The 27,723-nt window shown below is 33.7% G+C and overlaps 1 protein-coding gene across 1 annotated transcript; it reads left to right on the plus strand.

Moving 5' to 3' along the window:
• The first annotated feature begins 347 nt into the window (after nucleotides 1-347).
• AP-2mu (adaptor protein complex 2, mu subunit) lies at nucleotides 348-27,713 on the plus strand. Its single transcript, XM_067116813.1, has 12 exons — nucleotides 348-671; nucleotides 3,622-3,808; nucleotides 4,589-4,672; nucleotides 4,870-4,948; nucleotides 5,304-5,419; nucleotides 10,375-10,477; nucleotides 10,987-11,100; nucleotides 12,697-12,841; nucleotides 17,251-17,386; nucleotides 17,534-17,631; nucleotides 18,216-18,327; nucleotides 25,254-27,713. The coding sequence occupies exons 2-12, from the start codon at nucleotides 3,632-3,634 to the stop codon at nucleotides 25,386-25,388; spliced, it is 1,299 nt and encodes a 432-aa protein (XP_066972914.1). The 5' UTR covers nucleotides 348-671; nucleotides 3,622-3,631; the 3' UTR covers nucleotides 25,389-27,713.
• The last annotated feature ends 10 nt before the right edge of the window (nucleotides 27,714-27,723 follow it).

A 27,723-nucleotide genomic window follows, 5' to 3' on the forward strand; every position in this document is an offset into this window, starting at 1 on the left:
TGATAGGAGAGTCATGTTTTCATTATATGCCTTGGTGCTTGAGATAGCGACATTTTGTCATTATTTCACGGTGACCTTGATTTTGTTTACTGGACTTTAAAATACTGTTTCCTTATATCACACATTTTTATCAAACAATTTAAAACAACTGATTTAAGGGTTGTGTTGCACATAATATACAGATGGAGTTGGTGGAGGCTGCAGGTTTACTCTCCTTATAGCGTTGACTTTTGACAGGCAATAGCCGGATGTCACTTTCCAGCTGTATAGTTTTCTAAAGCAGTTGCGAAAAATTAAGCCTCTATGCTGATACTTTCCTTTCTACAGTACAGGCTGCTTGATCTGCTGTTTACAGGAAGAGCCATTTAGGATCACTTAGCAGTGCTGCTGACGAGTCCTTCGTGCAATGATTTTTAAAGTTATTTATAGCCTATACAAGAAAAAAATCGCTCCGTAATTCATCCTAAGCAATAATTTGACAAAACAGTCGAATGCGGTAAAATTTAATTGGACAACATTTACTAAACTAACACCGTACGAAAGTTTCGGTGGATTCATGTGTGAATGTTATGGTCCTAGGCTGACGCTGACGTCAATTGATCTCTGAAACGCCCCTCGAGAACGAAGAATGTTGTCGGCGTGACGTATTTTTTGTGACATTGCTTTCACGGGTTTGTACTGCTTATATTTTTGTAAAAATGGTATAATTAGGAGGTAATGTGATGTAGTTTGCGACAGAGCACAGACGAAGCTGTTTTTTACAGTATTTGCTGAGGGAAAGTCCGCCATATACCGTAAGCCAAGGCAGACCTGGACCAGCTGAGATTGTGACATACTCGGAGGAAATAGTTCTTGGTATATCCTACGTGGCCAATGGTGTTTGATTGGGGGGCATAGCCAGTGTGAGGATTGCTTGGGTTTAATAGTATTCTGTAAGTGAATTTCCTCAAGAGGATATAGTAGGATCCAAGGATATCTTGGTTGCCCGGTTGGGTTAAGATCTAGGAGAGTAGTTACTGATGATTTTAAGACATCTTATTTTGTATTTCAGTCTCTTTATTTAGTGTCTCCCTACCCTATGCCCCATTAGGTTTGTCAATTAGCCTAACATAGGGTGTCCTTAGTAGCAATGTGGGGGGGCAGAACTTTAAGGTTGCTCCTCATCAGGTATTACCTTGGAAATTGGCTGTTCTTATAGTATTTTGGTTGCTTAGTAACATATTACAGGTTATTTTTTGGCGGTCGACTGTAATTAACATGAGAACTGATAGGTTTTTGTACACTGGCCATCTTGGAATGCTATCGCGCATGTGCAGTGTTGTAGGGGAGCTTTTGGTAAAAAGTGGGGTAATTCTAAGCCCGGCTGTCCATATGAGCTAGAGCTGGCGTTTTCTATGTTATTTTACTGCTTTTTTTAAAGTCATATTTTTTGTTGCAAACTAAAGTTTTGAAGACTACACGACTTGATTACCTAGGGTAGGTCTAAGCCGCATTCGTGCCGCCCGCCCCTGACCTCCATAGCTAATAATACGGCAAAAATTGTAACCAGTAAACACCTCTAACGTTATGTTGGTATTTTTAGGGGTTTTTACAATTTTGCCAAATTGGAGGGTGGGGGACTTGTCATGAATGCTTTAGATTTACCCCTGCGTTAGGGCAATTCAAGCCGCGTAGTCTTCAAAGGTCAATGACAGTGCTTGAGTTACAGTAAAATATTACTTTAAATTCTTGTAAAGCAAAAAAATAACATAGGAAAGCGATCAATTGCCATAGTCTGAAGTAGAATCCAAAATCAATTCTAAGTATTAGCTCCGCGCCTGTTTTACCTTGCAAACTAGTTTTGGTAGAACAAGACAGAGCACGCCTTCTAACATGACTTTTCTACGGTTTTTGGTTGCTAATTGAATTTACCTTTAATTTTTGGGTTGAGTGTATCCTGTCTGTAATTAACCCCTGAAGTCCATCCAAGGGGGTTTCCATACGCGATCTTACAAGACAGAAAGACGGCACGTCTGCGAATGGTTCATACCCTGTGGGGTGCAATAATGTGTCAACTATGGGAATGTCCCCACGGGGCCAGTACTAAACAAAGGGACATTCCATTTGGCCGACAACAAACAGATGCACCACCAGTATCAGAACCCCTAAAAGTGTAGAAAAAACCAGTTGAAAAGGTAAAACAGGTGCAGAGCTGATATATAGAATTACCCTAGTTTTTTCTACACTTTTGGATTTCTGATACTGGCGGTGGGTTTGTTTGTTGTCGGCCAAATGGAATATCCCTTCGCCGTGTTTAGTACTGGCCGGGGGGGACGGGGTTACCCATACGTTGATAAGTTATTGCACTTGCCGGACGGGATATGAACTTCGTTCGAAACAGACGTACCCGTGCTCTGTCTTGTGAACATCGTGTATGGAAGCCTCTTGTTGGATGGACTTCAAGGGTTAATTACAGATTAATTACATTCATCAGACAAAAATTGAAGGTAAATTCATAATTAGCAACCAAAAATCTGTAGAAAAAGTCAAGTTAGAAGGTAGTCGCCGCCATGGAGCAACTACTTTGTTCCACCAAAAGTGGAGTTTACTTCACTGGGGGGTCTCCCCCCGGCTAAGTAACACAGCCTGCACAGCCTGCTAGGTTAGGGTACATTAGGTTAGTATAGTTCCTTTTATAACAGGTTTTCTTAGCCAATCCCTTCTTGAGCAACATACGGGTCCTTAATGACTTGCGAATGCATGGAACCATTCCATAACAACAACTTGGCAGTCGGTCTATCTCCCAACGATTTCCAAAACCTTGTGTTCCCAAAGGGTTCCCAACCATGTTGGGTGGATATGAGGTTAATAATAATTGCCTGACAATGAACAACACCACCTACTTCATCAGCAGGACTAAAAGTATAGGAAAAATCAATTTCCAAGGAGCAATCCTGTAGTTTTACCGCCTGGGGACCCACTGCTGAAACCCAGAACCCCTCCAAAACGAGTTTGTGATGTTTAAGATCATTTGCTTTTTTTCTTAAGTTGTAATATGCAACATGACAAGCATGTTAACATCTATGACAGATTTACCCTTACTGAGATATTTACCAACTCTGAGTTTCAATGTTAATGCCAGTGGGGCTGGTACTAAACATGGCATTCATGTAAGTGGGCTGACATTAAAGTAAAAATATATGCACATAAAATTTTACTAATAGGAGTGTTAACATAGTCCTAACCTATGAAAGAGCCTACTTCCAACCTATAAGGAACTGGAAAGGTAACCAAAACTTGTATACTAGGTTTGGACATTGGGTCATGTGTGCAGTCAGTAGTGTTCTTTATAGCCTACTGCTGCCTCCAGGGCTACTAAAGTACTTTTCTGACATGTACAAACCTTTTTGGTGCTTTAGACATTTAATGGGAATATTAAAACAATTAAAGGCATAACTGTTTAAAAGCAGTTATGACATAGAAGGGCCTAGTCTAATCAAGAAAATAATGAATATTTGTTTGATAAAAAAAAGTGGGTGTTGATAGAATGGGACCGTTTATTGGTGGTCTGTGAAACATTTTGCTATTTTTATTTCATAAGGTATTTTTCGCAAAAACTGATACATAATTTTTTCTTTACAGGACCTCCAGGATGTTAGGTGGTCTATTCATATACAACCATAAAGGTGAGGTGCTCATATCCCGTGTCTATCGGGATGACATTGGACGAAATGCAGTGGATGCATTCCGTGTGAATGTGATCCATGCTCGTCAGCAAGTCCGCTCACCGGTCACCAACATTGCTCGTACAAGTTTTTTCCACATTAAGGTAGAGTCCTTGTTTCAGCTTTTACTGTGACTGACCACAAGTGAAGAAAATGTAATAGTTTTTAAAAAATAATTAAAATCTTTGTTATTTGATTGTGAAATTAAAAAATGAACTGCCTGAAGAGTTTCTATTTTAAAGAATTCACTGCGAGTAGTAACCTGCCTTTAAAAAAATTTGTTGACGAGGTAATAGCATTCTTTCATACCATTGAACAAAATAAATGAGATACTGGTTATATAATTTCACTTGACAATATTGTCATCTAAAAATTGTTATAATTGGAAATAGGAAGTTTTTTATATCCACTTGAGTAAGGTCTTGTATTTCTGTCTTACTGGTCCTCATTCTTTTGGCTGAAAAAGTGTATTGTAAATGAAGTAGAGTTGACTTTCAAGTTATATCCAGAAAATGTCTTGGTAGAGTTCGGAATTCCTCAGTGAAGATATATCAGATAAGCGTCATGTATTTTTTTATGGTTTTGCTTAGTACCTTGTTCACAGAGAACTGTACTGTACAGGTATACAGAGTTAGATGTATACAATATTCGTAATTTTACCTCTTGTCACCATGTTGCTTTCATGAGGATTTTTTTAAAATGTGTTTGAAATAGAATTGATCTCTTATGGAACTTGTAGGCTGAGCAGCAGGTTCACTTTTCTTTTTGGAGAGCAATTAAAACATTTACAGATAAATAGTTCAATATACCTGACATACATTTTGTATTGTATACAGTAATGTATGTGAGAACTTCAGGAATTATAACTGGTTTTATTTCAACAGCGAGCTAACATCTGGGTTGCAGCTGTCACCAAGCAAAATGTCAATGCTTCACAGGTGTTTGAGTTCCTCATCAAGATGCTGGAGGTAAGAAATGAATAGTCAGTTGCATTATGAGTTTACTTGAGATTTAATACTATATTTTATTTAGTAAATGAAGTTGCCTTGATGCTTGGATTGCATGGCTTGATTCTGACACATTCTGTACACAAAATGACATGTTATAGTGATTTTTTTTTTAAGGTATTTGATTTGATTGTTTGATTTTACTATTGTCATTGCAGGTGATGAGCAGCTACTTTGGAAAAATTTCTGAAGAAAATGTCAAGAACAATTTTGTTCTCATTTATGAATTACTTGATGGTAAGGGAACAAAGACTTTTGGTATAAAATTGCTTGCTGAAATGTTTAGCCTTAGTGGTTTGTTTGTAGTTTATAATCACGTTAATTGTTATTTAAAATATACGGTGCATTGGCTGTATGAAGCAAAATTTCAGTATCAGGAATTTACAGTGTTCTGATACTATGCAGTAATTTTCAGTAGATTTCATAAATATCTTGGACTTCATAAAGTATTGTTATTCTGTTCTAAAGTATTTTAACCATTCATATTGATATAACACATTAATCTGGGGAATAACTTTACATTGGTATTCTAATAATTAGTGATTAATAATTGATTTGTGACTAATTCAGTTATATTCTCTTAACTTTTCAGAGATTCTTGATTTTGGTTATCCCCAAAACACAGACACAGGTGTCCTTAAGACATTTATAACTCAGCAGGGTATTAAGACTGCTACCAAAGAAGAGCAGTCCCAAATTACATCTCAGGTATGTCTTATTTATTAGTGTTTAGCCATCAATTTTTCTTGATGTAATGGAGCTTTGATCAAATGACTTATTGTAATTAACCCTTAAACGCCGAGCCTCTATTTACAAAAACGTCTCCCGTATGCCGGCGGCATTCGGGAGTTAGCGCCGAAGCGGAAAAAAAGTTTTTTTTCAAGAAATCACAGCACGCTTAGTTTTTAAGATTAAGAGTTCATTTTTGCTCCTTTTTTGTCATTGCCTGAAGTTTAGTATGCAACCATCAGAAATGAAAAAATATCATTATCATATATAAATATTGAAATATATGACAGCGCAAAACAAAATTTTCATATATAATTTTATACAAATCGCGCTGTGAGCAAAACGGTTAAAGCTAACGGGTTATTTTTTCTTTTTATTGTACACTAAATTGCGATGATTTTGGTATATAACAAATTATAAAACGATGAAAGCAACACAGAGAAAATATTATCACAAAATGATGCATGAATTGTAACGCACGGATGTAAAAAAATGTTTTTTCAAAAATTCACCACAAATCAAAATATTGTGCTAGAGACTTCCGTTTGTTGAAAAATGAAGCTAATTGATTGAATATTACTAGACTGTAAGTGTTTTAGCTTACAATTGCAGTTTTCGACCATTTCGTCGAGTTAAAGTTGACCGAAAAGTCGAATTTTTCTATTTATCGTGATTTATATGAAAATATTTCAAAACTGATAAAAGCTACAACCATAAGTTATTTTCTGTTATATTGTACATGAAATTGCACACATTTTCATATATAAAAGTTTATGTAACGACTAATATAAAACGGTGCAAACATTATGACAACGTGTGAAAGAATTTCTGAGATGTTCGCCGAGTTAATACCGCTGGCGGACGTAAGGAAAATGTTTTTTCAAAAATTCACCATAAATCGAAATATTGTGCTAGAGACTTCCAATTTATTGCAAAATGAAGGTAAATGATTGAATATTACTAGAATGTAAGAGTTTTAGCTTACAATTGTGTTTTTCGACCATTTCGGTCGAGTTAAAGTTGACCGAAGGTTGAAATTTTGGCAGTTATCGTGATTTATGTGAAAATATTTCAAAACTGATAAAAGCTACAACCATGAGCTATTTTCTGTTGTATTCTACATGAAATTGCGCACATTTTCATATATAAAACTTTATGTAACGACTAATGTAAACGATGCAAACATTACGACAACGTGACAAAAGAATTTCTGAGATGTTCGGCCGAGTTTAGCGGCGCAGAGCGTAAGGAAAAAGTTTTTTTTCAGAAATTCACCATAAATCGAAATATTGTGCTAGAGACTTCCAGTTTGTTGCAAAATGAAGGTACATGATTGAATATTACTAGAATGTAAGAGTTTTAGCTTATAATTGCGTTTTTTACCATTTGGTCGAGTTTGAAGGTTGAAATTTTGGCAGTTATCGTGATTATATGAAAATATTTCAAAACTGATAAAAGCTACAACCATGAGTTATTTTCTGTTGTATTCTACATGCACATTTCCATATATAAAACTTTATGTAACGACTAATATAAAATGGTGCAAACATTGAAAGAATTTCTGGCGCGGATGTAAGGAAAAGTTTTTTCAAAAATTCACCATAAATCGAAATATTGTGCTAGAGACTTCCAATTTGTTGCAAAATGAAGGTAAATGATTGAATATTACTAGAATGTAAGAGTTTTAGCTTACAATTGCATTTTGTTACCATTTTGGTCGAGTCAAAGTTGACCGAAGGTTGAAATTTTGGCAGTTATCGTGGTTTATATGAAAATATTTCCAAACTGATAAAAGCTACAACCATGGGTTGTATTTTGCTGTATTTTACATGAAATTGCACACATTTTCATATATAAAACTTTATGTAACGGCTAATATAAAACAGTGCAAAAATTACGACAAAATGAAAGAATTTCTGAAATTTTCGGCAGAGTTACATGAGCGTAAGGAAAAAGTTTTTTTTCAAAAATTCACCATAAATCGAAATATTGTGCTAGAGACTTCCAATTTGTTGCAAAATGAAGGTACATGATTGAATATTACTAGAATGTAAGAGTATTAGCTTATAATTGCGTTTTTTTACCATTTCCGTCGAGTTAAAGTTGACCGAAGGTTGAAATTTTGGCAGTTATCGTGATTATATGAAAATATTTCAAAACTGATAAAAGCTACAACCATGAGTTATTTTCTGTTGTATTCTACATGAAATTGCGCACATTTCCATATATAAAACTTTATGTAACGACTAATATAAAATGGTGCAAACATTACGACAACGTGTGAAAGAATTTCTGGCGGATGTAAGGAAAAGTTTTTTCAAAAATTCACCATAAATCGAAATATTGTGCTAGAGACTTCCAATTTGTTGCAAAATGAAGGTAAATGATTGAATATTACTAGAATGTAAGAGTTTTAGCTTACAATTGCATTTTTGTTACCATTTTGGTCGAGTCAAAGTTGACCGAAGGTTGAAATTTTGGCAGTTATCGTGGTTTATATGAAAATATTTCCAAACTGATAAAAGCTACAACCATGGGTTGTATTTTTGCTGTATTTTACATGAAATTGTGCACATTTTCATATATAAAACTTTATGTAACGGCTAATATAAAACAGTGCAAAAATTACGACAAAATGACGAAAGAATTTCTGAAATTTTCGCAGAGTTACCGCAGCTGGGCGTGAAAAAGTTTTTTTCAAAAATTCACCATAAATCGAAATATTGTGCTAGAGACTTCCAATTTGTTGCAAAATGAAGGTACATGATTGAATATTACTAGAATGTAAGAGTTTTAGCTTATAATTGTTTTTACCATTTCGGTCGAGTTAAAGTTGAAAGGTTGAAATTTTGGCAATTAATGAAAATATTTCAAAACTGATAAAAGCTACAACCATGAGTTATTTTCTGTTGTATTCTACATGAAATTGCGCACATTTCCATATATAAAACTTTATGTAACGACTAATATAAAATGGTGCAAACATTACGACAACGTGATTTAAAGAATTTCTGGCGCGGATGTAAGTAAAAAGTTTTTTCAAAAATTCACCATAAATCGAAATATTGTGCTAGAGACTTCCAATTTGTTGCAAAATGAAGGTAAATGATTGAATATTACTAGAATGTAAGAGTTTTAGCTTACAATTGCATTTTGTTACCATTTTGTCGAGTCAAAAAGTTGACCGAAGGTTGAAATTTTGGCAGTTATCGTGGTTTTATATGAAAATATTTCCAAACTGATAAAAGCTACAACCATGGGTTGTATTTTGCTGTATTTACATGAAATTGCACACATTTTCATATATAAAACTTTATGTTATGCAAAAATTACGACAAAATGACGAAAGAATTTCTGAAATTTTTCGCAGAGTTACGTGGGCGTAAGGAAAAAGTTTTTTCAAAATTCACCATAAATCGAAATATTGTGCTAGAGACTTCCAATTTGTTGCAAAATGAAGGTACATGATTGAATATTACTAGAATGTAAGAGTTTTAATTGCGTTTTTTCGACCAGTCGAAGTCAAAAGTTGACCGAAGGTTGAAATTTTTGTAGTCGATGTACAGTACGTCCACTTAGCACCCAACAGACAATTTTAGTCGGTTAATCCAGTAGGCATTTAAGGGTTAATGTGTTGATTTGTCAGTTGCTCTGGCAAAGATCTGAAATTTCAGTGTGGTTTTTGTTTTTGAAGTTTGAGGAATGCCACGTTGGATTGATAGTGATGATTTGTGTTGAATATTTGCATTCGATTTAACATGATACCTCGCTGCCAGAATTAGGTTTTATTCTATAAACGCCATTAAATCTCATTACATAAATGTAAGAAAAGTAAATGGAAGGAATGTGACTTTAAGGTTGCATGTGTGTGACTTTTTTAAACATTGCAAAGAGATATTCTTCTCTATGATTCAAGATGTTCAGATTAGTTTTGTTTAAAAACCTAAAAAGAAACTGGAAACAGTCAATAAAATGCAGTACAGAATACCAGTTAGTGAACTAAAATTCTCTCTCTCTCTCTCTCCATGTTTGTGGAGATTCATTTATGTAAATGTAAATTTAACAGGATTTTTATTAGTTGCAATATGTCTTGGCCTATGTTTGTTCATAAGTATGTCTCACAATATCTTTGGTAACGGGCAGGTTATGTAGTAGTTGCTGTTTGAGGCTGTGATTATATAGCTCTCAATATCTTTGGTAACGGGCAGGTTATATAGTAGTTGCTGTTTGAGGCTGTGATTATATAACAGTGTGTATTTGTTTTGATGAAAGTGACACATGGTTTTATATAAGAAGCTGAATTTTTTGTTTATACAGTATATACTCATAGCATGCTGAGTATGAAGTCAGTTAAAGTTTTATATTTTAGTACTCTGAAAATTTTTCAAGCCATGCGTTTTTAGATTTGTAGAGGTGAATTCCACATAAGTCAAGGGCTGACTGTAAATGTATTTTATACATCCACAATGTTTGCAATGCTCTCTCCTAATTAGTAAAATCAGTAGGCAAGAGGTTCATTAATCAGTTACTCCCCCAATATTACCGAAATTTAGATGCTTGTAATTGAAAGCTGTATTTCGTGAATGATAGCTATTTTCTGAATGGTAATGTAATATTTTCTCCATATTTATTATATAATCTGTAATGTCAGTATTCATTGCAGTGTAATCAACTGATTTCTTTTGAAGAATAATAACCAGTAGCAGGTCTGTATTTACAGGATATTTAAATAATTATTGTAAAGTCCTTGGATTGGCTTTGGTTACTTGCTGTGAAAGTTGAGCTAGTCCCATGACTACAAAAACAGAAGTAATTTTGATGCTAGTTTATAATATTTAAAATACCTATGTGTCCATTTTAAGCATTTTGTGTTTTAAGGTAGTTTTTTTTCATATATCAGTTCAACTAGACAACTGATTTTTTTTGTTCTTTAGGTTACTGGGCAGATTGGTTGGCGTCGAGAAGGCATCAAGTATCGCCGTAATGAGCTCTTCCTTGATGTTATTGAATATGTGAACCTTCTTATGTCTCCTCAAGGTAGACAATGTGTTGTTATCACTTTTGGAATTTTTTGGAAATTATATGAAATTTCAGATTGTTTTATTAAAGTTGGTAGCATTATGCAGATTATTTTCCTGAAATTTTTTTTATGTATTTATCAAGGAACATTAATTGTTTTATTAAAGTTGGTAGTATTATGCAGATTATTTTCCTGAGGGTTTTTTGTATTTATCAAGGAACATTATTAATATACAAGTTTCATGAATACTCTTAAAATTTTTTTCTTAACTGCTGTAGCATTTTTGCTTGTATTCCTTACTAATTATGACTTATTGGTAATGATCTGTCACCCCTATGTGATATTTATATTATGATTTTGGGAACACACAGATTGCTGGAAAAGCTAAGATATTTGTAGAAGAATTTGTTAAGTTGTTCATTTACAGTATCTGTAAATGAAGAGCAAATGAAGAAATTATCATAAATGATCTTTATTATTATTGAATTTTAAAAGATATCCACAATAAATTTTCTTTCTCCAACAGGCCAAGTATTATCAGCCCATGTAGCTGGTAAGGTTGTGATGAAGAGTTATCTTTCGGGGATGCCAGAGTGCAAGTTTGGAATCAACGATAAGATTGTGATGGATGCCAAGAGAGGTAATATATAAATTATTATTGACTGAAGTTTCAAGTTCTCATGTATTTTCATTCTTCAGTTCTCTGAGGGGTATTCATTTTAGATTTTGTGTAATCTTTTGTTGTTTCTCTTGTGCTTCTGTACTTTTCTCATTTGCCCAGTTCAGTATAAAGTTCTCCAGTCCATATAGTAAAATATTCCAATGAAGGTTTCTATTTCATCAGTAATCTTATAATAAAAGTAGATACATGGTCATATCAGAAGGTTTCCAGTTGTTCTTATAAAGACTGCAGAAATTATGTTTTATAAAAGGTTGAAGTGGAGAAAAATGAATGAAAATATTGACTTACAGATGAGAGATCGTAATATACAAAGAAGTCAAACGGCAAAATTCATCTTAATCTTTGACATGTACCTTGGCTGAAAAGCCTTATAGCCTGCATAAAAGCAGTATGCAAATATGCATAAAATTTTGTGAAAAATTCTCACACTAATTGGAGAGCTGACAGACAAAACTGGACATTACTGTATAAAGCAACTGTTATGTCTATTCTTGACTGTGGATGTCAGACATACAGGTCAGCTTCTGACACAGCTTTGAAAAGTAAAAACCACTTCATAATAAGGCACTCAGAATAGCACTGGAGTATTTAAATGTTCCCCAAACTCTTCAGTCCCAAGTTGAAAGTGGTGAACTACCTCAAACTCTTCGTTGTGATTTGGTAATGTGTAGTGTAGGAAAAATAACAACGAATGTGTCACCAACAAGAATAGAGCTAATAGACTTCAAGTCAGCAAATATAAATGTGAAATTTCCCCAAATAATAGAACTACCTTCTCCTTGGTTAATGCATAAGGTATGAACTTGTAAAAGCTTGTACTGTATACCTAAAAACTAATCATATACTCCAGAACATCATAAACAACACGCAGTAAAACATACAAGATATAAACATATCACCCAACAAAACAGTAATTTTTCTTTGCTTAACAATGAATATATGAAGTAAACTTCAAGTACCTAATGAAAAAGCTTCTACTATTACTAAATTAGTATCATTATGTTGAGCAAACCCTCAAGTGGCTTATCTTCACGTTCTGATACTTCACCAATTATTCCTAGTTGCTTTGGTTTAGAAAAGCCTAAAATTATTCTGTCATTGTGCATCCACTTTATATTCTTTTTGGAGTCAAGTATTTGCATCTTCATAAACAGGTTAATATCACATGACAATACAGTACATTGTGGCTGAGTAGAAAAAATGTTGGTTTGATGTTTCACATGTCGATATTTCAAATTCATAAGGAGGAGGTTATTGTTAATGTCTGAATCTTGTTGACTTTAGGGATTACTTCGAAGTCTAAAAAATTTAAATACCACGTGCTTTGACTAGTATATTGATGATATGGATACTGTTTAACCAGATTGCTAAGTGAAATTTTCAACTCACATAGCGATGACCCAAAGAATATATTAATTAAAAAATTTTGATAGGTTATATTCTAATAAGTGACACCCCTTGAAAAAACTTTTGAAAATTGAGAGCTGGAAAAATTCTAATGATGTTTTTATCAGTGTTCTAAGTTAAGGAGTTTTCTGTCTTTTTTTGTTTAAGGCTCTGCTGATGAAAGTCAACGGTCAGCAAAGACAAGCATTGCCATCGATGACTGCCAGTTCCACCAGTGTGTCAAGCTTTCAAAGTTTGAAACTGAACACTCTATTTCATTCATTCCACCTGATGGTGAATTTGAACTCATGAGGTAAGTTAGTTTGTTGGTAAGTTGAAAAGTAGATTTCTTTTGTGGTTTGGAATTTAGATTGAACTTCTGCTTGAGATACAAAGTTTTTGGACTCAGTTTTGCATGCTAAAAGCCTATTTTGAGCTTTGCAGTGGGCTTCAGACATTTTTTACTTTTATTTTAAGGCTATCTATGTTGTCTAGACAGAAGTGCTTCCTTTGGCAGATACACCATCGAACACCTTTGATAGATACCAAGGGAAGCATTGTTGCAGTCATTCACATTGAAATATGAAATTTGCGTGGAACAGTAGTGTATTTCTTACCATTTCAGAATGGCATGTAAATATAAAAAGCTTTGTTGCCATTGAATACTGTATCAGTCCATTGACTTTTCTTCAGTATATAAATGGCCTTTTCTAAAATTCCTTTACAAGCATTTCTTCAGGATACTTTTGATTGCTTTTGCATAGGTATGAACCATATGCCAAAGATGTTTTGTTGGGAGAATTACAGTGGAGTAATAAATGTTGTCTTAGGACAGGAATTATTTTGAGTGGTCTGTGAGAAAGATATTTGCTATTTCAATAGCTCATCACTTATTGCTGAACTTCATCACTTCTTCATTCTCATTTTATGTTAACTGCTTGCTGTGTGTTTTGCACAGTTCACTATAGACATTACTATTCATTCTCATTTTATGTTAACTGCTTGCTGTGTGTTTTGCACAGTTCACTATAGACATTACTAAAGTTTTTGGTAGTATCTGTTCAGCCCAGCTATGTTGTGCAACTTTTTCTCTATTTTTAATGTTCCCTTTGGTCTTTTTCTAGATAGTTGTTCACCATCTTCGACTTCTAACTTCTGTGTTCCAAATTTCTCCTCATATCATTTAAAAACATCCATTTGGGAAGATGTATGGGAATTTAAGAATGAATTTCTATGGTTTTTAGATTAACTTTTAACAGTAACTGTGTAAGTCTTTCTGGCTAGTAACTATTTCCCCTCAAATTCATGTGCATGGTGTTGCAAATTGCTTGTTCAGTCTTGTTCTAAATATGAATATTGGTACAGTTCTTACATACTTTTTGTTATTCTTGTTGGGGAAGAGTTATTTTTTTTAGGTGTTGAGGCTGTGTTGTTCAGAAGGTAATAAAAGATGACAAGTGTTTTGAATGAAAGTGAAGATAGTTGAAAATGTGTAAATTAGAGAATGAATGAGTTTCTCTCTCTCTCTCTCTCTCTCATTAGAGTTTCTTCAAGGGTGAGTGATGTCTGTCGTATAAGTAAGAAAAGGAGAGGAAATGGGTATAGGTTTGTGGAATGAGGAGAGGTTTGAATAGAATACACTGTAATTGATATTGGGTAATAGTGTTGACTGGCGATAGTAAAGAGCAATATGAAGATTATTATCAAATTAGGTATTAAAAGAGGAGAAAATTGAAAGAGTGTTTACAAGAGTCAAGTTATTAGGAAGCCAGAGTGATGAAGTGTCAAATTGCATGCTTGGTGGAAGCTGTAATAATTATTTGAGGCCTGAAGATGGTTAATGAATAGCTAAGGATGGTTGAAAAGTCCTTTTAACCTATTTAGGTATTCAAGTACTGTAATAGGAATCCTGTTGGTGTAGTGTGAGGCAGAGAAGGCAGTAGAGATTGTAGACATTGGAACAAAAAGTGAAATATGCTCAGGGAGTTATGAGTTCAGGATTCATCTGTAAAGTAACCAATTCTGTACATTGATAATTACAAGAAAGTTTGAGACCAGTGAGTGATATCTCTTATTGTCATAGGGCTTAACTGAATAGTTTCTCTTGAGCAAAAGGTGAAAATTGGAACAAGTTGAGAGATAAGAAGTTGGGCAGCAAGGTAGGAAAAGACTATAAGATGTGGATGAAAAATAAAAGGCACAGAGCAAAGTTGTTGAAGGAAGAATGAATTCTGCAGAGAACTTTGAAGTTCTATCGGCAGTGTGTCCTTTTAATGGCTTGTTTCTGTTTAGCCTCGTATTTTTTTTTTTTTTTTTTGCAATAGATAAGTGAAACTATTTTCCTGATTTAGCTAGTGATTGAGTTTGTGGCTGATTTTTATTTGTTTTCTTCCAGCTTTACTTTACATTCATCACTTTTTTTTTTTCTCTCACCATGAACCCTTGCCTTTCCAGACTCATACCTTATGGTAATTTATGTAAGGAGTATTTAATATTCTTGAATAGTGAACTGTTTTTATAGTAGTTTTTAAGCTATTATATAGAGCTTATCAAATTGCTGAAAGTACAAATCTTATGTAAAGGAATATTTTCAATAATCTTAGCAGAAGTTAAAAACTGAGGATAATTGTGGCTTGAGAACATCAGTTATAATTTTTCGGTAAAGAAAATTGAAGGTTTCTGTTGGGTGAAAGATTGAGTTTCTCTAACTGGAGATGTTGCAGCAAATCACACACCCATGGGAGAGTTGAACCAATCTGTGTGTATAGCATTGTTTAACCTTTTTGTTTTTTATTGTATAATACTATGATGTTCTGGCATTAAGGAGGGCCAGCCAATGCTGTTTTTTAATGACATGACTCTGACATTTATACCACTTAATAAGGTGACTTGGAACAACAAATCGCACATAATTTTTGCTGCTGACCTTCGGTTTTGTGACACCAGTGCGGTTTATCCCTAAAATAAGTATTTTTCAAATTCTATATCCTCCCTTGATAATTGATATCAAGACCTGGGATTATTACCATATATAGAAGTAAGTTTAATTAAGATGTAAGGCTTTTATTAATGTAAAGGGTCATTACTACTCATTATAGTTTTGATAGCATATATTTGTAGTTTTTTTTTTTTTATGGTAACTAATATGTGTAGTGTAAGAACTTAACGGCTTTGTTTTTCTGTTAATGGTGTTTATTTTCAAGATATGCTTCATTTACATAGATTTATGTGCGCATTTCTTTTCTATTATTCCTTTAGTAATTTTTTTCATATTTCTCTGGTGGTTTTTTTTTTTTTAGTTTCTAGTGTTTTGAGTAACTTATCTTTTTCAAAGGAATTTCTAAAGAAGTTTAAGGTGCTAAACTTTTTTCAAAGGAGTTTCTAAAAAAGTTTAAGGTACTAAACTTCAAATTGAGTTTAAAGTAAAGGTGTGATGTATCATTTCATATTCTTCACTTTTATAGCTCTGAAAGTTCCTCAGCAATTTTACCTGTATTCCTTCATTGTTGGAAAAATACTTTGTGCATGCACATCATTGCTCCGTAGCCCCCAAGTAAGTATCAGTGGTTCAGGTGGTGGTGGTGGTGGATATAAACCAAAAGCTGCTTGTGATTGTCTTGGGTACTATAAACTTCATTTGAGATGTTGCTGTGCATTGTAATAAACCCCTCCTCTCTCTCTCTCTCTCTCTCTCTCTCTCTCTCTCTCTCTCTCTCTCTCTCTCTCTCTCTTCTCTCTCTCTCTCCTCTCAGTAACATTCTGTAATAAGGCTCCTTTTACCACTTTGTTAAAAGTTGATCTCTCTCTCTCTCTCTCTCTCTCTCTCTCTCTCTAAAACAGCTTAGCCTTTTCTTGCATGCAAAAATTATATATTTCTCTGGGACTGAAGTAAAATTCACATTTGTGTTGCTTTGTGCATGTTCTTATAATGGTTTTATATTGGAGTACAAGATTTGTATTGTTTGCATAGCTGATATTTTTCTTAATATTGGTATCTAAATAAAAAAAAAATGTTCTTTTTAGTGAGAACAGTGCTTTTTATGAAGAGTTAAATGTTTGCTGTTTCATCAAAATCAGTGTACAGTATCTGGCAAGTTTGCAGTAGAAATAGTGCTCTCAAGAGGAACTGAATTTATGCCAGCCCTGTATAGACATTGTATATCAGAAGTATAAAAGTATGAACATTGAGGATTCTGTTCTGCAAATAGAAGAAATGTTGTGCAGATCATAGCACTTGTATTTTGAAGGATTTGAAAAAATAAATGGTTCGGTATATTTTTCTGATGAAGGTGAGCTATATATGAATATAGAGAGAAAGTTTATTAAAGAGGTACAAAAGAAGTGGTAGATAGTATTATTTAATGTTGTATGATTAATATCTTCATATAATTTTGGCAAGTGTACGAGTGGATAGAATCTGGTATGAACCACTTCAATTTTGGTCAGTAGAATGGAGAGAGAACTGAATGTGATACAGTAATCATTGAAGATTCATGGAAAGTTGGTACTGTAGTGAAATGAAAATTTACACATGCATGCAGGATAGGTGTTTTCCTTTGGCATGGTAAGTAATACGTAGAATGAATGTAGTAAAGTTCTGTATCTAGGCACACTGAAGTGTGAAACTAGGTATAAATTTTTGTACTGCTGTCATAGCACAATACTTTATGCCTTGCTTGAAGAGCACTATAGAGTAGTACGAAATCCTCCATGTGCCAACAGGTACCGTACAACGAAGGACATCTCTCTGCCATTCCGTGTGATTCCCTTGGTCCGGGAAGTTGGTCGTACTAAAATGGAAGTAAAAGTTGTCATTAAGAGCAACTTCAAGCCTTCACTTCTTGCTCAGAAAATTGAGGTACTTGGGGGAGATCAGTCATTGTTTTGCATGTGATGTAAATTATTGGAGGAATATATGAAAAAGTGTATAGTAATGCAGTTTTGTTTAAATTATTATTTTGGTGGTGATGGTTGCCTAAATCAAATTGTTTAATTTTTCACTTAGGTGCGAATTCCCACACCACTGAACACCTCTGGAGTCCAACTTATCTGTATGAAGGGGAAGGCCAAGTACAAGGCTTCAGAAAATGCTATTGTTTGGAAGTAAGTTGGTTCTTGTATGTTGTATAGTTTTTGAACATTTTAGTTACCTTTTAAATTATATTAGTTCAAGTTTTTGTGGTATTAGATAATTTATTCAGAGTCAATTGTCACAGGCCCTAAAGTTTGTAGATATGTTTAAGGTTCTTAAAGTTAGTTTGTATTTACAACATTCTTAAAGTTAGTTTGTATTTACAACGTTTTTAGTATTTACAGCGTTATTAAAGTTAGTTTGTATTTACAGCATTTTGGGAAATGAACACTTTATTGTTAGCTAAAATGTGGTGCTTATTTTGTAGCAATATTGTATTATAATTTTGCTTACAGTGAAATTCTGCAATAAAATTTAAGTAAAATAAATTGTAGAATTTTATGAATAACTAGATTGTCAGAATTAGTTTGTGCTGTTGACGATTATGTAACAAATAGAAATAGCAGATTATTTTCTCTGGGATTATTCTTGCACGTGATTGTCTGAGTTTGTTATGTAGAATTAAAAGTGTTATTATTTGACATTCACATTTTGTGGAGAATTATATATTTCATGTTGTTTAGCAAGCATTTCATGCTATATTGTTGATTGACAGGATTAAGCGTATGGGAGGCATGAAGGAATCTCAGATTTCGGCTGAAATAGAACTCTTGCAAACAGATACCAAGAAGAAATGGACTCGGCCTCCAATTTCCATGAACTTTGAGGTAAGGGAGATTACGTAATGAGGATATTTTCATTTTCAGTACTGATGGATTTTACATACAGTAGCTTGTATGGTCTTGTGTTAACACGTACCTAAGATTTATTGTAGGTATTCTTGTATTGTTGCGTTTTCTCTCTCTCTCTCTCTCTCTCTCTCTCTCTCTCTCTCTCTTTGGAGCTAGTTACTGGTAGATTGCAAAGCTCAGTTACAGATGTTTTTGTGATGACTATTTTTTTTTATAAATGTGTTGTACTTAATGAGAGGTTAACATAAAAGCTCAGGTTTTATCTAGTTATTTTGAGATGGTTAGTGTGAATGGAATTTCATTGTTTTCTGAGTGTGATAGACATCGCAAGACATATTACCTTGCAAAAGGCTATAAATGCTCCTATGTATCTAGATGTATGCAGTGGGGTTGTCTTGTTACTTTGTGAACTTTAATTTTGTATTTCTTGTATGCAGTAATTTATAGAACTGAAAAGTTTTAAATATTAGCCATCAGTTTTGTATGTGCCTTTATTGCTGCTACTAGTTGAGATGGAGTTCAAGAACAGAGGAATCAGAATTACATTTCATTAGTGTTTTGTGTTCGTGGCATAAGCTGTCTGTAGTATTCACTAATAAATTTGATTTCATTAACTTTTTGGCTTCTGTTATCTTTTGTTACTATGCCATGGTGTTCTTTCCTTGTGGCATTTTAGTCCTGTGAATTTTTACTAGTGAGCTTTTTTTTTTTTTGTCTCATTACCTTCATGATTGTATTCAAATTTTTGGACTTATTGAAACTTTCTCAAAGCAAACAGTTGCCGTTTTTATTGCTTAAATATTACGTACCTTTATTGGCAGTTACGACCAAGCAGTCAAAGCAGTACTTATTAGCAGTAAAGTCTCTTGCCAACTGGGAAATGAAATGTGATGTTGGAGCCAAACAAGCTTGGATTGATGCTCTTTCAGCGAGTGTGTGTGTGTGTTAGTGTGTGTGTGTGTGTGCGCGCGCATTTGACTGATGGACAGTCCATTGTGTAAAAATGTAGGGTTAGTATTGTCACTTGATTAGGTAGAGGATTTGCTTATGCATTTGGCAACCCTCCTGCCTGTTATTTTTCCTGTTTGCAGTCTTGAAGCTTTTCATCAATTCCGATATTCAAATCTTATTGGGATTAGGTATGCAATCTACAAAAAAAAATGTTTGAAGTGTAACTAATGCTATTGGCTTTTAGATAATCTCCACACCATGAAAAACAATATATTCCATCTCAAATAAATTTCTCACTTTGAGATTGAGTTCAACAGTTGATATTGGATTCTTCTGGAAATGGTATGTGCTAAACTGTAGTGAAGTATGTTGATGAGCTGTTTTATCCAAAGCCTATTTTTATTGTTTTAGGACTGCCCATAGTTCCCAGTTGCACTAGATGTATGTTTTCTGTTCAGTATCATAAAGAGCAGATATAGATTTGTAATTGAGTTGTTATACAGTATTAGATAATTTTTGTGTACTTAGGTTCTGCATTCTTTGCACACAAAAAATATAGGTTTTTGTTTCTCATGCTTATTTTGCTTCATATTTTAAGATGCCTGGTTGAGTTAGAAATAGAAATTAATCAATAATATAAGCTGTATATATAGCTAAAATTAAATGTTAGCTATAAGTTTCTAAGGATTTGTTGTAATTATGGATCATTACCCTGAGGATTACATTTTACATTACTGTATTTTGTTAATGGCATTTTTTACTACTCTGGACTTAGTAATATTTCGTTGATAACAATGAAGGTAGCAGTAATATTTTGTTGATAACAATGAAGGTAGTTTGTACACCAAAGAACCTAACTGAAATTTACGATATTCAACCCTTTGAGATTCTGATTACATCAAATTATGTCGTATAAAAAAAGTTAACCAAAAACATTCTGATGGGTAGCATCAGGAGAATGTAGGGGGATGTTTTGGCTCTATCTCCTCTGCAGGAATGCTTGGTTTAAAGATAATTATCATATCTCCCTACATGTTTAAAGGTTATTATTAATCCAGTCAAAAATATAAAATTTTTTTGCCATTTTCTATAGTTTTTCTAAAGTTATTTATATGCAAAATTTAACATAAATAACACTAAAGTATAAGTTATTGGATGGAAGATTGTACTTTCTGATGGTGAAAAATGAATTGAAAATGTTCATGATTATATTAAAGGAAATATTTTATGAAAAGTAAAGGAATAACTTCTTTGCCAACTTCCCTATGTCTACTGACCACTTTACTGTACTGTATTTGGTTTAAACATTTTCAGTCCTACAATGAAGTACAGTAAATAGACTTCATTGTGACTTTAATATCTCAGTTCTACCATAAAAAAATATGCAACAAAAGATAAATGAAAATTATCTTTAAACTCATAGGCCTCATGCGCATCTCACGACATGTCTGTGTTCGGCCCTCTTTTTTTTTTTTATTAATGCAAAAGAGGACCTACAGTGGCATGGGTAGGCCATGAAAGGTCAGGGCAGCATACCCAGTCCTTCATACGTTATTCTTTTGTTTGTTGGTCAGTACACAACGGAGGCATGTAGTGGGCACTGGATACTCTATTTATGAAAAGCTATGGTTTGTATACCCATGAAAAACACAAATTACTTTTAATATCTGGTATTTTTTATGCTCTTGTATAACATAACTGCATAAAAAAATTATGTAGCTTTTGGGTCAAGCTGGTCAGTGCAATTAATGTATGTGCCAGACACACCTGTCCCCTATGGACTATAACTGTGGTGTGAGACTTTCTTTTAGTGGTTACTGTGAAGTTACTATTCAAGTTAGAATACTCATACTGGCGTCATCTTGAAGCTCAGTAGTTACATGCAAGAATAAGTTAAATCAGAATTGCAAATTAAGTTAGCCATGAAAAATAAATCTGTGCATATCTGCAGAGGAAAAAGAATTTAAATCTTAATAATATAGATAAGTTAAATTTACTTCTTCCTTGAGAAACCACAATAAATTTCCTCCCTGTTGAAATAGATTTGATGCTTATTGCATTTTCCATGGGTTGAAACATGAAGGCACAGATGCCGTTTTTGGGACTAAGCAGGATGATAGGCAACCATTGACATTTTCTTTAAAGGAACGATAATTAATCAATGATATTTTTCTTCCAAGTGACCCACACACCACTTCTTGAGCACCACTGGAAGATCTCATGTTTAATTTTAGATGTTGCCATTTTGATGCTTGTCACATTTATGGTGAATTTTTTATTTAATTTTATATTTTGCATCAAATGATGCATCAGGGCATTGTATTTTGGATGATGCACCAGTTTGTCGTAACTGAACCATTGTTAAAATATACAAGTAAATGACACATTATTTATCTTGTTCCATGTCTGTTAGGAAGAACTAAGCGTTTCCATTGTTTTATGTAACATCCTTTTAGTTCAGGGTAGTTTCACAGATGTAAAATGTGTGAGTACATGAAAAGGTGTTTTGAATTTGTTTTGCCTGTTAACTAAAATGATGTTTAGATGTTTTGCCATTGAGAATTTGTAATTTTTGTATTAGAAGTTCTTTATTTAGTACAAGTGTTGCTTTTAGTGTTGTGAAAGTTGTATTTAACAAGCATTCTTTCTCAGGTGAAATTTTCAGATACAATTTAGTTATAAAACATCTTGGGAATGAGCTGGATGGTGAAGTGAGATTTTACAATGAAAAATTTTCATTTTTTAAATCATGAGTTGATATAGGTGCTAAATTATGTCATCTGTATCATCAGTCAGAATGTTGGATTATACTTGTTAACTCTTAGTTGTTCCAGAATTGGCGGGTAGATCGCCACCTCCTGCTAACAGATTTTTTCAAGGGAGCTTATACTTTGGTCTGTCTTGTATAATGCTTGGACATAAGTGTGGGGACATCTCTCCACTTGTGGAGGCTGTCTGGTCCCTTTGATGGAGAGCTGTTTTCATCTAGGGCTGTCAAATGTCACTGCCACCCTTTTAGTTGTCTACCTCTAGATTACACTAGTATTCTTAGATTAGTGTAATTTGCAGATGTGCCTGGCAGAAAAGAACTTTAAGGTTATTTTAATGAAAAATTCCTAAAGTTGACTAGCTTAGTGGCAAAATTAGGCCACAAAGAATCCTGAAAGGTTTGTATTGAAGAAAATACAACCTGGATTGGTACATGTTCTGTCAAATTTCAGAAAAAGGGCTGTCATCTCTTCAAAAGGTTTTTAGATCTGTTTCACACTAAAGAATGAAGAAATTGAGAATTTTTGTTTTTCCTGAATTCAAATAAGCTTGGCAAGGACATGAAGAACTATTTCCTTGCCAAGCTTATTAGAATTCATTAGCCTCAGGAAGAACATAAATTCTCATTCTCTGCCTTCCTTAGTGTGGAGCAGACATGATTTTTGGAGAGATGACAGCCATTTTCAGAAACTTGACAGAACAAGTACCAATTCCGGTTGTAATTTCTCCAATATAAACCTTCCAAGATTCTTTGTGGCCTAATTTTCCCATAAGTCAACTTTAGGAATTTTTCAATAAAATAACCCTAGAGTTCTTGTATACTAGGCACATCTGCAAATCACATTGGATATTAGTTAAGGTTATACATCCAAAAAAAAAAAAATGAAATTTTCAGGTCTTTTACTGGGAAAGTCCAGCAATGTGACTTGAAGGTGTTAAACTACTCATTAGTATTTTCTCTCTTGTCATACTGATAAGATGACAGAAAAATTCTCTTTGAAGACATACATTTGTATCATTAAATTAGCAAGACTTAATTGTTCAAGTTTTTATCACCAAAATCTTAAAAGAATATAAGAGCCTTATAGCTTTAAAAATCTCATAAGATGAGCTTCAGCTCAAGAAGAGGACTTTCAATTTCACTTAGAGTGTACAAGCGGTAGCCTTGCCATGTTAGCCTCATTCAGACACAAGTTTTTGAAATCATCCAGTTAAAAGTGTCAATCCAACTTGGCTCTTTAATGCTTAAGGAATATCATTATATCACTCAAAGCACCAAGATTCTTTTGTGATCTGTTCTTATTTGGTGGCTTGCCGGGTAATCGGGAAACTCATTCTTTCCCTCTCAGATGTACAGTACTGTTTTAGCCTGTCTACTCCACTTGCAAGAGGCAGTTGATTCATATATTTTACAGCTGCACTGGGGTTGGTCCAGAGCTATAATTAGTTAGCATACAGAATGGACTCTCTGAGTGATTGTACAGTAGCATGTTGAACTGATAATGTGATTAACTGTCAGTTTAATACTTTGTTTATATGGTGGTGTCGTATCAAATCCTAAGTTCACTTCCCCTGTGTGAATAAACATTTGGCTGTAGCAGAACAGTAATGTGAGAAAAAGATAACTATATTTGAAAAAAAAAACAGTTATGTATCATACAGACAATTGCCTTACATTTTGGTTCCTCCTCCTTGTGTAATGTAAAGATATGTCAACTTGAGAGTGAAGCACAAACTTGCAGAAAGCTTCTGAATTATCAGCAGACTTCATTGGGAGGTTTCTCTAAGAATGGATAAAACTGATAACTGAAGGACATTTACTCCAGTAACATTTTGTGTGAGGAAGTTGTATAAATTTAAGATTTGATTGTTGTAACATGCATGGGAAAAATATTAGCACTAGTATTCTAGTATTACAGGCACACTATAATGTCCTGTATCATTAAAGGGATGTAAAAGATTTTGATATTCATTCATTAATAATTGTATTTCCAGGCATCAGAGATGGCTATTTTTTTTCCTGAAGTGAGCCTGAAATTTATTTATAGAGGTCAAAGGTTATGTTTTAATAGGCCTACCCTAACCCAGTTGAAGGTTATTTTTGCTGGACAGTAGTCAGAATTGTATATGACTTTTAAATGAAGTGTTTAAATTAAACCTTGTTGAAATAGTAAGCAAACAATATTATCATAATAAAAAGAAATGAAACAACTGTACTCATTAATACATATTCATTATCATGTTGGACAAGTAACTTTAATGTTGTACATAATATTACCAGTATTTTTTAGGGAACATTATTGTCTGACAAAAGTAAGATTGTGGTATGTTATCTTACGTGGTGCTTTTACAAAGGGTCACTGCGATAAAATATACTGTATCATACTGTAATTCTATTTCTTATTTTGGCATTTAGTGCTTCTTTGCTTGAGATTAAAAATATTGCTGCAACAGCCTACATCCACTACTATCAGAATCTTAAAATACTTCAACTGTAGTCCCATCCATTTGCAAGCAAAATTTGGGTTCTTTGTCATGGTTGGAATGTCTCTGATGCCAGGAAATACAATAGTTTTCTTTAAAGAAAAAGTTTGATCTTATGAAGAAAAATTTTCAAAAATATTCAGATCACTTTTGAAATTGAAACAAAATCCTAGTCAATTGATGCATACAGCATAAATTCTTTTTCAAAATGTTATGCTGATTTTTATTTTCTGAATCATGCAAACTTTCTTGATAAATATTCACAGAAAGCTAATTTAACAAACTGAGTGCCTGTTACAATGATAGTACAATTTTTCCTTGTGCAATATTAAGGAGGTACAGTACTTTAAAGATTTTAAGTACAAAGTTTTGGTGAGTGTAGCATGGAATAAATTATTCCCCTGCATTTATTTGTTTTTTTCCTGATGGAGTAAGTAGCAAAGTTTTGTTATAGAATCTTGGTATCTATAACCTTAGTTTTGTATGAATCCAAGGTGTTAACGTTTTAGTTAGCTATTGTAATCCCTCTTTAGTTAACATAGATGGTAAATTTGGTAGTGTTATTTACAGTGTTTTGGGAGAAGAGCAGGCACAAAGAAGGAAATGATGCATGCTGTCAGTGATGTGTAGACAAGAAACTGTGAAACTTTACCATGATATGTTAATTAACAAATTTTATTGTTTTTTCTCTTCTAAAGGTACCATTTGCCCCATCTGGCTTCAAGGTCCGCTACTTGAAGGTGTTTGAGTCGAAGCTCAACTATTCTGACCATGACGTAATCAAATGGGTTCGCTACATCGGCCGTTCGGGACTCTACGAGACCAGATGTTAACCCTGAAACTCTTAAAAAAATTCAAATGACGTATGGCTCTGTAGGCCCAACAGGAGTATCACAGTTTGGGTAATAATTTCAGGTAGCCTACAAATGTTGTTACAGTTTATTGGAGTACAGTACTGTGAAGATGTTAGATGTACATTATTATTATCAGATATAGGCAAGTTAATTATAAGAAATAATGAAGGAATATATTTGTTTGGAGAGGGTATAAGATGGATTTTTTTTCTCGAACTAGAACTCTCACTTGCTAGGTAAACTATTGTAACATTCCCCATACAAAAGTGACCTTTTATCTCACTTAGACTTGGCTTCCGATATTTTGCCCCAGTTATGTAGCAAATAGTTAATGATAGTTCAGATGTGTTCAGTGGATGAGATTATTTTATTTAGAAATATTTGTTGTTGATTTTTCCTTGGCTTGTATATACCCTTATATTTATATTTTTGAGGTTTGTTTAGTCATTTACTTTAAGGAATCCAGGTCCATTTTTTTTCTATCATGACCACAGACACGTGACTTTTACATAGGCTGACATTCCTTGTTCATAAGTGTTGTGTGTTGTCTCCATTGCCTTTTTAGCTTTTGAAGAGGGAAAAGAAAGAAGACTACAATAAATTATGGTAAAGGATACAGTTACTTGCCTGCTGTTGTCTTTGTTTGTAGGAAGTGTGGGTATTTGTAATTCAAGGGATAATATGTCTGTGGGCATTTTTGATGAAGAGTAGGTATTCCAACCGGACAAAAAAAAACAAAAAAAAATCTAGATTAAAGAGAACGTTTTCGCAAGCTAAAAGTGGATTTAATGTAGTAGATCTTGTTATAAACAGAAGAAAAGAAATAGAAAAAAAATTGTAAGCTTTTGCTTCATATTCTGCTAACAGTGTCAGCAGCCACATTTGCTTACATTGTCAGCAGCAGCGTCTGCTTACAATGTCAGCAGCAACATCATACAGTATTTGGTCAGTCATAAGGTGTATTATAACTGTTGAACTGCATGACTTCAGCTTTCTAACTCATTTCAGATGACTGCTGCTCCCACTTCCTTTTTTTTTTTAATTACTATATATATATATATATATATATTCATTCATCATAGACTGAAGGTGGTATTGAACATGGCAAAGACTTTATTTTCTATTACGTGTATTGTACTACAGTTACAGTATTGCATTTATTAGTTCCTTGGAAATAGTAGTATGTGGCTTAAGTTAACGTAAGATTATCATTTTTACCAGAAATTTGCCTTTACAGTAATTCATTTATAAATGCCCTTTATTTGACTTATATGAGAAATACTTAAAAATAATTTATTAGTAAAATGAGGTTAGCTATATTGTGTGTTGTGACCTTTAAGGCTAGAAATTGCTAAGACTTTTTATAGTAAACATTTATATATTCAGAATAACTTTGGTTATTGCTGTGTTCTTACCATCAGATGTTAAATACATCTTGATTTTGTGCACCTTGAATAAGCTCGTTCTTGATGGACAATTGGCTTTGGCATGATTTTGAGACAGCTTTGACATAACCCTACCATGAGGTTTGAATTGAATATATACTTGTATATTCATGACCCTCTCCCTATTTCCCATACAATTAACCTCTTCCCATTTGTGGCCAGGCATTTTCTTTTGGGGTATACAGTATTTCTTTTTAATATTCTTTCATATTAATACGGTACTGTTTGGGTTTAGTTTAGCTTAACATATGGTCTTTATATATATAATAAATATGCTGGTGCTTGTTCATTTGTTTGGTGAAGTTGCAGTTGTGCAAAAAATACATTTTTCAATTCTTTTGTGATTTGCTGCAGTGATCATTTTGCATACTTTAAATTTATCGTGTGAACATGACTACAAGAATCTACTGCAACCATATATCTCATAAAGGAACAGCATCTGGTGTTATAGTTGGGAGTACAGTATTGGGAAACTATCTCAATTAGCTCTTTAGTTGTAGAAATACTAAAAAGATACGGCCTACCAATGAATTCTTTCTCTCAGTGGATATAGTTGAAAGAGCCTTGTCTTAAATAAACATTTTGAGTTGCATGGTTCTTGCCTGGTGAGCATGAATTTTGCGGTTGAGTTTCGATCGGCCGATGTTGTGCACCAATTTGATGACGTCGTGGTCACTTACTGGATGATGATGATGAGTTTTGCGATTGCAGTACAGTATTACCCCAATGTCCCAGTACCTCATTGTGGGTTTACACAACCTGCTCTGACTAATGCAAAGATGTGTGACCGTCCATCTCTGGTTGCTGCTGCTGTGTTTGTTTGACCATAGATGAACAAAATAATGTACTCATAAATGTTCTCGGTCTTT

This window comes from Macrobrachium rosenbergii, chromosome 14 (genome assembly GCF_040412425.1).
Source record: "Macrobrachium rosenbergii isolate ZJJX-2024 chromosome 14, ASM4041242v1, whole genome shotgun sequence".
In the NCBI taxonomy this organism is placed as follows: Eukaryota; Metazoa; Arthropoda; class Malacostraca; order Decapoda; family Palaemonidae; genus Macrobrachium; species Macrobrachium rosenbergii.